The sequence below is a fragment of the Lynx canadensis genome, chromosome D1 (assembly GCF_007474595.2).
Source record: "Lynx canadensis isolate LIC74 chromosome D1, mLynCan4.pri.v2, whole genome shotgun sequence".
In the NCBI taxonomy this organism is placed as follows: Eukaryota; Metazoa; Chordata; class Mammalia; order Carnivora; family Felidae; genus Lynx; species Lynx canadensis.
In genome coordinates this window covers 39,594,937-39,610,867 of record NC_044312.2, presented here as the reverse complement: position 1 = coordinate 39,610,867, position 15,931 = coordinate 39,594,937, and the positions used below count along the sequence as shown (strand labels likewise).

The window sequence follows — 15,931 nt, the reverse complement described above, 5'->3', positions numbered from 1 at the left end:
AGTAAAACTATGGCTCCAGAGGCATTTCTGTCACTACCACGTATGTTATTAGGACTTCTGGAAAATAAAAGTAGGAGAAAAATTCTCTTGCCTCGGAAAGCATATGGTCTAGGTCAAAGATATAGGTGCCTTTGTTAAGTACCTGCTGTGTGCTAGGCATTGTACAAAGTACGAGTGAAACAGTGCTGATAAGGGCAGGCCAGGTCCTTCCCCATACAGACTTCATGGTTCGCGGGGCAGACATTAGAACAAGCATCCTGAGTGAGGCAATCACTGTGAGAGGAGAAGTGCAGGGCACAGGGGGAGCTCACGGCAGGTGCACACGGCCCCACCTGGGGGAGAGAGGGAGAGAGGTGGCCAAGGAGGGAGTAGTCTTTGTCCTGGGACTTGAGGAACAGGCCAGTCAAAGAGGTGGCAAGAGTGTTCTTGGCACAGGGAATAACCCGTGGAAGGCCCAGAGGTGGGGAGGGCATGTGGAGCTCAAGAGAGAATGTTTAGGATGACCAGAGCGTAGAGTGCATGGGTGCCAGTGACGAGAAACGAGGCCTGAGAGGTTGGCAGAGGCAGACAGCAAAGGGGTGTGAGAGCTAATTTGAGGAATTTGGCAGTGGGAAGCCATCATCACGTTTTCCACAAGGACTCACTTGGTGGAATTTATAGGTTAGGGTCACTCTGCGTGTAGAGTAGAGGATGGAGGGAAGGGGGAAGCGTGGGTGGCAGGGAGAGTGATTAAGAACAAGTCCAGTTAATACGGGTAAGTGACCTAGCGGGCTTAGGTTGGAGTGAAGGTAGTTTAATAGAGGGAAATGGAAGGATGGGAGACATACTCTATTTTGTAGCTAAAACTGATAGATTTTTTTTCTGTCTTTTTGTGATGATGTATCTTGGCGATGGATTAAATATATGGTTGATCCTCATTGTTTGCAGATTCCATATTTGTAAGTTTGCCTAGTCACTGAAATTTATTTGTAACACCCAAACCAATTTTTGTGGTGCTGTTGTGGTCCTTCATAGGTATGCATAAAGCAGCAAAGAGTTTGTGTCTCCCAATGCGCACATTTCCAGCTGAGGTCAAACAAACAAAACATCCCTCTGTCTTCACTGTCTTGTTTCAGCTTTCACACTGTAAACAAGCATCCTCTTTGTGGTCTATTTAGTGCCTGTGTGTGTGTGTGTGTGTGTGTGTGTGTGTGCTTTTCATTGGTGACTTAGCTGTTTAAAATGGCCCCCAGGGTAAGTGCAAGAAGGCTGCGATGTGTCTTACAGAGGAAATACATGTGTTAGATAAGCTGCCTTCAGGTGTGACTTATAGTGCTAGTGGCCATGAGTTCAAAGTTAATGAATCAGCAGTATGCATTAAATAAGATGTCTTGAAACAGAAGCACACATAGAACAAGGGTATTTATCAATCTGTCGATGAGAGTATTGGGACCAGAGGTCTGAAGAAACTTTTTTGCCGGCGAGGTGGATTTTCCTCTACCGTTCAAATTCTTCTGGCTGGCCTAAAAATTAAATTGACATGAGACAGATGAACAGGAGAAAATCAAATTTACTTACATAGGGAGAATCCACATAGACATGAGAGATTCCAAAGACAGTGAGGCCAAAGGAGATATATATGTCATTCTGAAGGAAGGAGAAGGAAGTAGGGGTCTGGGACTTCAAAGAGAAGGAAAGCAATTCATAGGAAGATGAAAAAGAGTACATGTTAGGTAAACAAATGTTGATTGGGCCACTCAGAAACAATGGGACAGAGAGAAGAATTTTAACAGACTTTGCTAAATTCCTCTCTGTCTCCCACCCCTAGTTCATATTATGAGATAGTTACCTTCTGTAATAGCCCCTTCCGGGAGTGGGTCCTCTACCTAAATTCTTCTGAACAGTTAGAGGGAAAGTCAGAGCTTTTTCCTGCATCTTTTGGGTCTTGATTGCTTTCAACTCAACATAATCCACATGCCAAAGTCGCACCTCTTGGGGCAATTCGTTCTGAACACCTGTAAAACGTAATCTTATGTTTCCCCTAGGGACAATGGTTTAGTGTTCATTATTTCAGTATTCAAGGTGGCTTTCTAGAACATGACTCCTGTGAATACCAAGAATCAACTATGCCTATATTTGTATATGAGTATGTGCACAATATACAACCTAGAGTCTTTCTTGAGATCTTTAAGGTGGAAAAGTAGAACAAGGTATGGAATGATATAAATGGAATCTGAAGGAATTCAGGGTAGCAGAGTGTGAGCATGTGCATGTGTGCATGCACATGCATGTGTGTGAGCTTAGTTAGTCCCAGGAAGAGGAGTACCACCTCAAGGGGCCCTTAGGAGTCTCCAGCTAAGGCTGGCCACATTCAGCACCCAGCAAAGCTTTGGAACAATCATTCCAAAGAAGTAAGACCTGGCCAGTGTTGGCCTGCCCCAGTCAGAACCCCCTGCGGTGCTTTCAAATGCAGATTCCTGGCTCCACTCCCAGAGAGTCTGGTGCAAAAGTTGAGCTCCACTGGGAGATTCTGATGGCAGCCAGGTATGGGAAACTGCTCCCGAGTACCCCTGAATCACTCAGGAGCACCCAAGGTTTTTCTACCTTCTGACAACTTTAATTTCTGCTGCTTCTGATTTATAGACATGGAGATATATTTATGAACCACACTGAAAACTGGATTGGCTCTCAGTACAAGAAAGTGGTTTACAGAGAATACACCGATGGGGAATTTGTGGAGATCAAGGCCCGGCCGCCACGAGAGAAGCATTTGGAACTGCTGGGTATGACACAGATCGCAGCCATACGCTGCCAGCCCCAAGGCACGTGAACATGTACACATACACTGTCACACTTAGACCTGAGAAGGGACAGCAGGGACAGAGTGGCCTGAGTGCATTCACCCAAGTGTGACATCTTCCTGCCCTCCCATTGTCAGGGAGCATGCTCTGTACTCAGCTCATTCAAAGGAGAGAAAACCAGATAACACACAAACACGAGTCCTTATCGTCAACAGTCTAACCAGCATCTGTTGCCCTGAAATCCCTTTCCCATCCCTCTGCTGAGCCAGGACATTTTAATTGGAATAATGTGATGCCTCAGATGAGCAAGCAGAGTATTTGCATAGCTTCTTCAAGGGCCTGGATCATCTATGCACAGGGCCATACGAACACACCATAAAAACAACTCCAGCAAAGGGCGCCTGGGTGGCTCAGTCATTTGAATGTCTGACTCTTGATCTCAGCTCAGGTCATGATCTCATGGTTTGTGGGATCAAACCCTGCATCAGGCTCTGTGCTGACAGCACGGAGCCTACTTGGGATTCTCTCTCTCCCTCTCTCTTTCTCAAAATAAATAAATAAACATTAAGAAAATAATTCAAGCCAATGAGAAACTCCTTGCATAAGAGGAGTGCTAAGGGCAGAAGGCCTGGTTTAAGCTTAGGAGGCCCTGAATGTGGCCATCTCAGAACCTACTGTGCCTGTCTGATGCCCTGGGCTGCCTGACCTGGGGATCAGATAAGCTCTTCCTTCCTGCTTTCCTTCCCCACTTCCACCTGGGAGTCACCAAACCTGACCCCATCATGAATATGAGATCTTTAGGCAGAAGGCTAATCTAGATGACTTTCTGAAATCCGTTCCTTTTTTTTTTTTCTGTTCTCATTTTTATTTTTTTATTTAAAAAATTTTTTAATGTTTATTTTCAAGAGAGAGAGAGAGAGAGAGAGAGAGAGACAGAGCACAAGTGGGGGAGGGGCAGAAAGAGAGGGAGACACAGAATCCGAAGCAGGCTCCAGGCTCCGAGCTGTCAGCACAGGGCCCGACACAGGGCACCTCGAGATCACCACCTGAGCTGAAGTTGGATGCTTAACCAACTGAGCCACCCAAGCGCCCCTCTGTTCCCATATTTAAATGCACAAGGTGACTTGTATAAATAATATGAGTTTACACAGTGCTTCTTAGTATTAGAAAAGGCACCAGGACAGCTAGCTTGATAAATTATTAGATGCCCCATCCACCTTCCCTGCACCCTCCCTGCATTGACATGCAAGCTTATCACACTAAAAGAATCAACCCAGTGGGAACATTCCTTCTTTTGAGCTGTGCTTGTCATATGAACTCCAGAAAAAAAGGTGCTGGTCCTGCCAAGGGTGGGGTGGTTTGCCCCTCAAAAAGCCCCGGTTTGGGTCTACTCAGTAAAATGACACAAAGGAGGGACTCCGTCAGAGGTAAGCCCAGTTGTACTTCCCCTCAGGAGAGCACAAGGCCCATCCACTCATTTTCTGCATTTTTCAGGGACAGGCCTGTGCTCCTGAAGTTCCAAAGGGCACAGGGCAGGCAACAGGCACACCTTTGCTCCTTACCACTCCCTGGGACCTATCAGGCCCCAAATCAGAAGACATTCACCCTTACCAGTACAGCAAAGCAGGTGCAATTGAAGTGGCAATGAGTCACAAATAAGGATTTTAGTACATGCATGCACGTGCACCTATCTGTAACTATGCCCAAGTATGCTGTTTAAAAACATGCATTCTTTTCTAGCTCTATCATAAAAATAAAAGAGCATTTTTTCATACACTTCCTGATTCATACTCAGTATTTCCCTCCAAAGATCATAATAGCCCAACAAATTTGATTTAAATTTTTTTTAATGTTTATTTATTTTTGAGAGAGAGAGAGAGCGAGGGAGAGTGCATGAATGGGGGAGGGGCAGAGAGAGAGGGAGACACAGAATCTGAAACAGGCTCCAGGCTCCGAGCTGTCAGCAGAGCCCAAGGTGCGGCTTGAACCCACAGACCACGAGATTATGAGCTGAGTGGAAGTTGGAGGCTTAACTGACTGAGTCGTCCAGGCACCCCAGTCCAACAAATTTTAGGCTGATTTAACACTTCAGTGGCCTTTCTCAGAAAAGCAATTGTGACCATCAGTAAAGACTGGATGGGTATATTCAGACTCCCTACCATGAATGTGTCTTTCTATGATGTGGACTGCCATGGGCACCCAAGAATGCAAATAAATCCCTCAGGACCATAGGACCAGGTCTAAGGTGACTCCCAAATGGGAGTCTGTTCCATCCTTCTCGAAGCAGTGTCACATGACCCCGGTGTGTCTGGTGCTCTGTCAGGGGGGCGCCTGCACTGAGCAAGCTGCATTTGTGCCACTGTTGAGGCACGGAGAGGTGAGGGGCACCCGGCATGGGCGAGGGCTATCCCACGGTCATGCTGGTCCAGCAGGGTGTGGGCCGATTCCCAGTGGCACACAGGAGGGTTGCTTCTCACAGAAATGTGTGTGCACGAGTGCTGAGGAGCACGCATCTCCTCAAGGTATCCAAACGCTGGGACACGGCACTGGACGTGCATTAATGAAATCACTGTATTGATCATAAATCAGCACGTGGATGTTTTAGTTTTGCTCTTGTCTTTCAAATCCCTTTTATACACAATATTTCTTTGGATCCTCATGGTGGTGATGGTTATTAATATATCCATTTACCAGAAAATGAGCGATTTCAGACTTACCAAAGGTTACATACAACTGGAAAGCCACCATATCACGTGGATATGGCTTCTCCTGGAGATTATGTCTCAGCAGTAGTAAAATTGGCAGCATTTATTTATTGAGTACTTACTGTGTTTCAGTGCACTGAGATAAGCGCTTTACATACATTATCTTATTTAATCCTTATGATAGGTGTTATTAAACCCATTTCGTAGGTGAGGAAATTGAGAGTCAGGCAGGTTACTTGACTTTCCCAAGACCTCTCTAATAAGTGAAGGAAGCAGGATTTGAACCCAGGTTGGTCCAATTGCCAAATACTACTTGAGTATTTAATGTTACGTATATTGCCCTCCAAAGGAAGTGCACTAATGAAGAAGGTAACCTTTGTTTTATTTTGCCAAATACCATCTACATTTATATTACATCAGTGTTGAAAAGAACAACGATAATGCACACAGGCCTGTGTTTTGCCTTTAGGCCCGATGGTTCACGCCGAGGTGGGTGACTCCATCCTGGTCATATTTAAGAACAAAGCTAAGCGGCCCTACTCCATCTCAGCCCATGGTATTGAAGACCTGGATAGTGGGAAGCAACTCCAAGTGCCCATCACAAAGCCAGGTAAGTTACACCACACATCTGCTCCATGCTGATAAGGACACTGGACTCAACTCTCTTCTGATCTTTGAAGGGTCTTGGAAATTTCATGTTAGTGTCAATATGTTCCAGCCATCACCTAGTCACTCCCAATATGAGATCATCATTCATCTAATGACCAAGTGGTTATGGTGTTTCTAGGGCTCTATTTGGGACCTAACAGTGTGGTAAGACATAGTAATAGCTAACACGTATTGAATGTTCATCTTTGGCCAGGTGCTGTGCCTTACATATTTTTATTTTTTAAAAAAACTAATAATCTCATTTTCTAGCAAGGTAGACACTAACATATGTCATGGACTCTGATACCATTGGTTGTAACATCCATCATTATTTTATCTGTTACTAAAAAAAAGAAAAAACACACTGCCAATTAAACTTTAACGTGCCACTGATTTGAAGATGCATCTTGATTTCAGTTATGTGAAAATGTGAAAAATGCTCATTCTATAACTGAGGAAATATGCTATTGTCACGTCCACTTAACAGATGACTAAAACACAGAGGGGTGAGCTTGACCAGGTCATATATTAGTAATGGCAGGACCTCAATCTGTTGGATTTCAGAACCTATGCTCTTAACCATATATTTCTTTTGCGATGCTTAAAATGAGTTTGGAAGAAAAACAAGACAAGCAAGACGAATTATTTCAGTAGTAATGCAGACTATACATAATGAAATTCTAACTGGTGGAGAATTTCAAGAATGTATCTGGGAGTGTTTATAAAAATTTCAGAGAAGGAAAATCCATGAAGATCGATCGATTGATTCAGAGAAAATAAAGAAAGGAGTAATTAGAGAAAGCCTTATAAAATAGGTAGAACTCCAGTTGAGTTTTAAAATATGCATTGAAGGGAGAGAAGATCTCATAATTAAAAGAACCATACATTTACACAGTTGGAATGTGGTTGTAGTAAATGTTAAGAGCCTCTGTGACCTTCAGTTATGAAATTGAGAGCAATCATAGGTGTAATTACAGGGGAATTATATGCCACTTTACTTATGTATATATATGAATAATACAAAATACTATAGTAATTACAATAAAAGTCATATAAGCCTTGGAAAAAATTAAAGATGCATAGAAGGAAGAAAAGAAAACACTCTTAATGCATCACCAGAAGACGTTAGCAAGATACTCTTACATGGATGGGTTGGGGGGAGGAAATCTTCACTGGACACAATCCCAAACTCTCCTGCCTCTCCGCACCCCACCCTACTCCCCAATTCAGGAGCCTGTGTTTTACTGCTTTAGGAAGTCTCTCATGAATGTTCTAAATGTCTATCTATAGGGAGATACTTAAATTTTGGAATCCCCTTACAGTGAACTATTACACAGCCATTAAATGGATGTGAAGGTTTTAATGACATGAGAAAAACCTGTGGTATCATATTAAGCAAACTACAAGTATGGAAAAAAGGTTAAAAAGGAAATAAGCCAAAATGTTAATAATGGTTGTACATTTTGGGTAGTATTTTAAGTAATAGTTAGGGTGATACTCTTTTCTATTTCTTCACAGTGTTTGTACTTTCTTCATTTTCTGGAATGGATGTCTTGCTTTTATGAAGAGGGCAATTGTTTTATTTATTTATTTATTTATTTATTTATGTTAAGTTTATTTAGTTTGAGAGAGAGAGAAAGTGCGAGTGGGGGAAGGGCAGAGAGAGAGGAGACAGCGATTATCCCAAGCAGTCCCTGAGCTTTCAGCACAGAGCCCGATGTGGCGCTCGAACCCAAGAACTGTGAGATCATGACCTGAGCTAAAGTCAAATGCCAACTGAGCCACCCAAGCACCCCTGAGGGAAATGGTTTTAAATGGGTCAAAAAAGCAGTTAAAATTACTCATTTTTGATGGTTAAAAGCAACTCAGGAGGGAGGAAGAAAAGTGCCAATCAGGCATGGGTAGGCAGTCTGATAGGGCTGTTGGGCCTGCTGAGTGAGCCCTCACAGGCTGCTGTGCCCTAATGGTGAGGACTAGTAAGGGACATAGCTCTTCTGTGCTGACTAGACTTCTAAGCATCCTTGATGGGGTTATGGGGTTAGAGAGAAGAATGATTAGAACATGGCAGAGAAGCATTTTTCTCACTGAAACTCTGAGGGGAGAATCTCTATAAGGGATCCCTCTCTGATTCTGTAAGGGTCTCTGACAAGCCTGAAAGTCTTGGGAGAGTCCAGAGATTAGGGGTAGGAGCAAGAAACTAATTTGGTGCACAAAATCCAGGCAAATTGGAGAAGAATGGTTATTCTAGGCATGCCTGAGATAAGGAAAGCAAACTAGTGCCTTAAGTAAGCAGCCCCCTCTCAGATTTCTCCTCCTTCTTCTTAAAGATGCCACTCAACAAACATGCACAGAACATCCTCTTTTTGTTTAGAGCTGCACCCCCCCACTGGGGTGAACAATGAATCATTCCAACTTTATTATTTTTTTTTTTTAATAAATAAAGTGGATTTATTTGATATCCTTTTTGGTCTTTACTTTAGAAAAAGGAAGATTTCCACTTTCTTTTTTTTTTTTTTTATATATATGAAATTTATTGACAAATTGGTTTCCATACAACACCCAGTGCTCATCCCAAAACGTGCCCTCCTCAATACCCATCACCCACCCTCCCCTCCCTCCCACCCCCCATCAACCCTCAGTTTGTTCTCAGTTTTTAACAGTCTCTTATGCTTTGGCTCTCTCCCACTCTAACCTCTTTTTTTTTTTTTTTTCCCTTCCCCTCCCCCATGGGTTCCTGTTAAGTTTCTCAGGATCCACATAAGAGTGAAACCATATGGTATCTGTCTTTCTCTGTATGGCTTATTTCACTTAGCGCCTCACTCTCCAGTTCCATCCACGTTGCTACAAAAGGCCATATTTCATTTTTTCTCATTGCCACGTAGTATTCCATTGTGTATATAAACCACAATTTCTTTATCCATTCATCAGTTGATGGACATTTAGGCTCTTTCCATAATTTGGCTATTGTTGAGAGTGCTGCTAGAATCATTCCAACTTTAATAACACCACCCCTTAGCCATTTGCATTTAGGAAGCTAAATATCAGCTGTTTATCTTACAATTAACAAGGCAGGGGGGCTATTATGAAAGGTAATGGAAACCAGACCTAAAATTATATTGCTAACCTACTGGTGTATTTGCAAATATGGAGCAGTTTCATGTAAGCATAATTTTTGTTTAACCTTGTGGCTCACATTCAGCTATAGGTTGTATGTACTGATGGGGTGGGGATGGGACCTAGATAGTTCAAAAGGAGATAATGATTTAAATGTCGTTTTTATTTGAGACGTTTACAATGTGATTATCTTGCTAATTTATGTGAGTTTATTTATTACTTCTCTGCAAGGCTCTGGGTCAGCCACAGGGGATGCATAGATGTAGTCCCTGGCATACGTTTGTTATTAGTATACATACAAATAAACATTTATTAACTGCCTTCAATGTGAGACACTAACCTAGGTATTTAATTTTATTTAACCTTCACAACAATCTGAAAAACGGATGACTAACCCACTTTACCAATAAGGAGACTAAAGGTCAATGAAGTCAAGTAGCTTGTCAAAGGTTAGATAAATAGGAAGTGATAGGGTTGAGACTTGGAACTAAGTCTCTCTGATTCTCTCTGGTTCTAAATAGGTCCTGCTTATCTGCACATTAGAATCACCTGAGACTCTTTAAAAAATACTGATGCCCTTGTCCTAGGCCCCAGATACTCTAATTTCATTGGTTTGCAATGAGATCTCAGCAGTTAAGAGTTTACAAAGCTCCCTGGTGATTCAATCAGAAATCAAGGCTGAGTAACTCAAGTGTGCTCAAGCATAGCTCTTGTGAGGGAGATATGGACTTTGAGGAGAAAAAACAATGAAAAATAAAATAAGTCTTTATGCCTTGAATAAACATCAGTTGATAATATATAGGGCAAATTAGAAAGAAAGCTATAGTCTGAAATGAAAAATCTGCCATTTTGAGAATAGAGAAACTCGAGATGTGAGTTTAATTGGAGCATTTCTAAATGAATGAGTAATTCTCCCCAGTAATAAATATTAACCAAAGTACATAAAGATCTGTTTGTTATTTCTTTAGGTAAAACATCTGGAACAGAAGTAACACTAGTAAATTCTTTCTATTACTTCTCATTTGTTTCAGGAGAAATAAAAACTTACAGGTGGAATGTCCCTAAAAGGTCTGGTCCAGGACCAAATGACCCAAATTGTATTCCGTGGGTTTACTATTCAACAGCAAACTTTGTGAAGGTAAGATGAAGGGGGCAACCAAAATGCTTAAAGTAATATGACTTTAAACCAATTATTCAAGTTATCACAACTCTGGTGGGTATATGTGTAATGGCCAACAGCAGGGATCTCAAACTATGGCCATGCACATTTGTGAACATTGTTTATGGTTGAGTTGAATAGTATTAAGAAAACAAAATTCAACTGAATAAATTTTAAAGATCTAATTAGCTTTATTCAACAATTCATGGGCAGCGTCCCATCTAGCAGATAGAAAGGATGTTTGAAGAAGTGTACAAAAATGAGAGACTTTTATAGGCAGAAGGAACTAAAACAAGGAAGTTGCCGGCAAAAAGGAGATTGTCTGTGGCAAGGTCACCTTCCTTTGAGGGATAGCAGGGGTCTCACTACTGCTAATCAGGTAATTCCAGATTGACTAGTTTAAGATTCTGCTCCTGGGAGAGACTGAAACTTTAGTTAACCTAGGAATTAAGCCTTAGTTTGGTGATGTGGGCTTAGCACAAGTGACTCTATTTTGGACCTGTTGTCTCTCTCTCTCTCTCCCTCTCTCTTTAACAATTCCCCCGTTTTGATCAGACTCTCATCTTAATTGAGAGATGTGATAAAAATTTAAGGCATTAGCACCTCTCCCAGCTACTGCTCTGAAGCTCCCACAATTTTTGTTCATCTTCTGTGTGGTATTCACAGGTCATAATGCTTTTTGTTGAATCTCTGTGGTATTTATAGGACACAACTTTAGGTTCACATTTCTTAAATTGGTCATTTTCTTCATTCTTTTTCTGCGTTCTAGTCTTAGTGAGATCATTTGCTTGTTTAGCAGCTATGAAAATGCATTTCAAGCTTTTGAAGGAATACAGTGCACCAGGGAGACGACTGTGATTATTGTAAGCAGAATAATCCCCCATATCTGGTGTGCACTTTGGAACCATGGTCTCCAAGGCCCAGACCAATCAAAACCAAATAAGTCAAAGAAAGACCAGGTTGAAGGAGTCACTTCCTAAAGCCAAGTGGCTTGTTCAGTGGTTTCGTGTATCTGAGTTTCAACTTCCCAGAAATGTTATCCAGGTTCAAGTGGTGTTGGCCACAGCAAAGGCACCTCATTGTTCAGCTAAAAGATAATAAAAGGCTATCATATGATCAAGTACAACTTTGGCCTTGCAAAGATGCATACTTTTAGTGAGATCTTTTTGTGATTGGGGCAGATCTGATTTACATAATCATAAGAATGTAGGGGTGAAAATGGACTATGATTTGCATAGGTATTTGTGTTTAACTGAGCAAAGTACAGTTACAACTGGAGAAAGGTAAAAATGGGATACTGGATATTCTGGCCATAAAAGTTGGACTTTGTAAGTGCACTCCTAACTGGTGGTGGTGGGGGGGTGTCAATTGAGAATAGAAGAAAAATTGGTTGGAGGGAGGATCACAGGGTCTTTAGCATCATGGATTTGGAGGACAAATCTAGCAGTCTGAAAGGTTTCTGTCTCCCCTCCCCCCGCCATTTAGCAAGGGCCTGAGAGATATAGATGATGGTGTTATCTTTCCAGGCCAATGCCAGAGTATAGGAAGGAAAGAGAAGAAGGAAGGGTTTCATGTTTAGTTAAAGCATGCAGCTTTGGTGTGGCATCTTGGATGGAAGCAGTTTATCACAATGTAGGCTATTTCTTTTCCTAGTCGATTTGATTTGGAAATCTCTAGCATTTCTACAGGAACAGATATCAGGTGTTGGAGCCTTTTTCAGCTTTGAGATGTGTATTTGAGGTCTAGTTTTACAAAAGTGTCAATGGTCAGGAGCACTTGATAAGGCCTTTTCTATGAGTCTCACTCCTACAAAAATATCAGAGTAAATAATAACTGTGAATGATAAAAGTCTTCAAAGTTTTCCATGGTTAAAGATCTGATGAGAGTTCATTATAATGGAATTCATAAGGAAGTTTGGTTATTTCTGTAATATACATTTTAAAATAATACATGGAATTATGACTGATAAAATTATACTAGGGTATATCAAATTTCTAGGAATTTAATCAATTTCTAGAACATTTATAATATATATCCATATGAATATAATATAAGAAAGGCTTAATATTACTTCTTATTTCACGATGTTTCCCATGTAATTTAACCTATCAAATACACTTAATTACTTTAACATCTCTCTTTCAATAAGGGGGGAGAACAAATCTTTTGAGATGTCCCAGGACCCTCTTAAAATATCCCCAAAGTTGGTTCAAGGTCAAAAAGGCTTAATTTAGGATTTGATTTTTGGGAGGTTTCTGAAAAATATCAAAAGATTTAAAAACACTTGGTTAAAGAGGATCATAGGTCTCTGTGAAACAATAAATAGTTATCCACTTAACCATAGTGACAAAGATTTCACAAGGTTAAATAGTGAGGGTTAAATACACAAATACAGAAGGTTGAATAGTTCTAAAAATATCTTAGCTCTTCTAGTAGAGAAGACTCAGCTCTTTCAAGGAATTGAAGACTTGATAAAGGCAACATGAAATACAGAAAATTATTTTGATAAGATAGAATCTCTGTTTTCTAGGCAGATTATGTAATCTGGGTAAAAAAAGAAAACTATACACACACCTTTTATTATCTCTTATCAAGAGTATATCAATAATCCAAGAAAATTTTATCACTTTAACAGAGAGGAAACTAAATTCTAACTTTATACCAGTGTACTGTTTTTTAAAAGGATAATGAACATACTATTAGTTTCAGGGATACAACATACTGATTCAACACTTCTGTATATTACTCAATGCTCACCACAATAAATGTCAGTCACTATCCGTCACCATATAATATTACTACAATATTATTGACAATATTTCCTATGCTGTACTTTTCATCGCCTAGACTTATTTATGTTAGAACTGGGAGTTTGTACTTCATAATTCCCTTTTATTTTATTTAAAAAATTTTTTTTCAACGTTTTTTATTTATTTTTGGGACAGAGAGAGACAGAGCATGAACGGGGGAGGGGCAGAGAGAGAGGGAGACACAGAATCTGAAACAGGCTCCAGGCTCCGAGCCATCAGCCCAGAGCCTGAAGCGGGGCTCGAACTCACGGACCGCGAGATCGTGACCTGGCTGAAGTCGGACGCTTAACCGACTGCGCCACCCAGGCGCCCCCATAATTCCCTTTACCTATGTCACCCATCCACCCATCCACCGCCTCTCTGGAAACCACTAGTTTAACTTGGTTTGGAGTTAACTTGGTTTTGTTTGTTCTTTATTCACTTTGTTCACTTTATTCACTTTATTTCTTTATTCACTTTTTTTTGCTTTTTAGATTCTACATATAAATGAAATCATATGGAATTTTAATTTCTTTTGTTGATTGCACTCAGCGTAATACCCTCTAGGGCCATCCACGTTGTCACAAATGGCACAGTCTCACAAATTCTTTTTATAGGCTGAGTCATATTCCGTTGTATTCCTCTTCATTTGCTTCCATATCTTAACTATTGTGAATACACTGCAATAAATATAAGGATGCAGATATCTTTTTGAATTTGTTTGTATTTTCCTTGGGTATTGCCTAGATGTGGAATTACTAGATCATATGGTTTGTCTATATTTAAGTTTTTGAGGGACTTCCTTACTGTTTTCCACAGAGGCTATGGAAATTTACATTCCCACCATCAGTGCAAGAGGGTTCCTTTTTCTCCACATCCTCACCAACATTGCTATCTTTTTTATCTTTTTGATTCTAGCCATTCTGACTATTGTAAGGTGTTATCTCATTGTGTGTTTTTTTTAATGTTTATTTTATTTTTGAGAGAGAGAGAGAGAGAGAGAGAGACAGTGTGCAAGTGGGGGAGGGGCAGAGAGAGGGAGATACAGAATCCAAAGCAGGCAGGAGGCTCCAAGTTGTCAGCACAGAGCCCGACCTGGGGCTTGAACCCATGAACCATGAGATCATGACCTGAGCAGAAGTCTCAATTGACTGAGCCACCCAGGTGCCCCTCATTGTGGTTTTGATTTGCATTTCCCTGATGACTAGTGATTTTGAGCATTTTTTTTATGTGTCTGTAGGCCATCTGTATATATTTTTGGAAAAGTGTGTACTCAAATCCTCTGCCCATTTTTAAATTTGGTTACTTGTTTTTTTGGTGTTGGAGTGTATAAGTTCTTTATATATTTGTAATATAACCCCTTATTCAAAAATCATTTGCAAGTATCTTCTCCCATTTAGTGGGTTGCCTTTCCATTTTGTGACTGGTTTCATTCATTGTGTAAAAGCTTTTTATTTTGGTGTGATCTCAGTTGTTTATTTTTTTGCCTTTGTTCCCCTTGCCTGAGGAGACATATCTAGAAAAAACTTGCTAAGACTGATGTCAAAGAGTTTCCTACTGAGAGGGAGAGAGAGAGAGAGAGAGAGAGAGATTCCTACCCTGTTTTCTTCTAGGGGTTTTATGGTTTCAAGTCTCACATTTAGGTCTTGAATCCATTTCAGTTAATTTTTGGGTATGGTGTAAGAAAGTGGCCCAGTTTCATTCTTTGCATGTGGCGGTCCAGTTTTCCCAGCACCAGTTATTGAAGAGACTGTCTTTTCCCCATTGTATATTCTTGCCTCCTTTGATATAGATTAACTGACCATATAATCACGGATTTATGTCAAGTATCTCTATTCTGTTCTATTGATCTCTGTGTCTATTTGTGTGCCATTACCATATTATTTTTATTACTACAGGTTTGTAGCATATCATGAAATCTGGTATTGTTGATACCTACTGTTTTGTTCTTTTTCAACATTGCTTTGACAGTTTGCAGTCTTTCATGGTTACATACAAATTTTAGTGTTATTTATTCTAGTTCTGTAAAAAATGCTGTTGGTATTTTGATAGTGATTGCACTGAATCTGTAGATTGCTTTGGGTAATATGGACATTTTAACAATATTTGTTCCTCCAACCCACGAACATGGAATATCTTTCCCCTTGTTTGTGTCATATTCAGTTTCTTTTGTCAATGTTTTATAGTTTTCAGAGTACAGATCTTAACTTCCTTAGTTAGGTTTATTCTTAAGTATTTTACTCTTTTTGGTGCAATTGCAGATGGAATTGTTTTCTCAATTTCTCTTTCTGCTACTTCATTATTAGTGTAGAAATGCAACAGATTTCTGTATGTTAATTTCGTATTCTGCAATTTTGCTGAATTCATTTATCAGTTCTAATAGTTCTTTGGTGGAGTCTTTAAGGTTTCCTATATATAGATTACTCACCTTATTTCTATGGCTAGGATCTGGTACTATGTTGAATAGAAGTGGTTAGAGTGGATATTTTTGTTTTGTTCCTGATCTTAAGTGAAAACTCTCCATTTTTCACTATTAGGGATAATGTTAGCTGTGGGTTTTTCATATATCACCTTTATTATGTTGAGATACGTAAAATCGCTTTGTTGAGAGTTTTTATCAAAAATGAAGTTGTATCTTATCAAATGCTTTTCTCCATCTGTTGAGATGATCGTATGGTTTTTATCCTTTCTCTTGTAATATGATGTATCACATTGATTTCAAATATCGAATTACCC

The 15,931-nt window shown here is 40.2% G+C and overlaps 1 protein-coding gene across 1 annotated transcript in view; it reads left to right on the top strand.

The window, feature by feature from the left end:
- The window catches only part of HEPHL1 (hephaestin like 1), an 82,264-nt gene that overhangs the window by 52,221 nt on the left and 14,112 nt on the right, over positions 1-15,931 (top strand). The window contains exons 13-15 of the mRNA XM_030333633.1: positions 2,623-2,762; positions 5,955-6,095; positions 10,279-10,385. Of these exons, the coding sequence (XP_030189493.1) occupies positions 2,623-2,762; positions 5,955-6,095; positions 10,279-10,385 (388 nt within the window). The remainder of the gene's footprint in view (positions 1-2,622; positions 2,763-5,954; positions 6,096-10,278; positions 10,386-15,931) is intronic.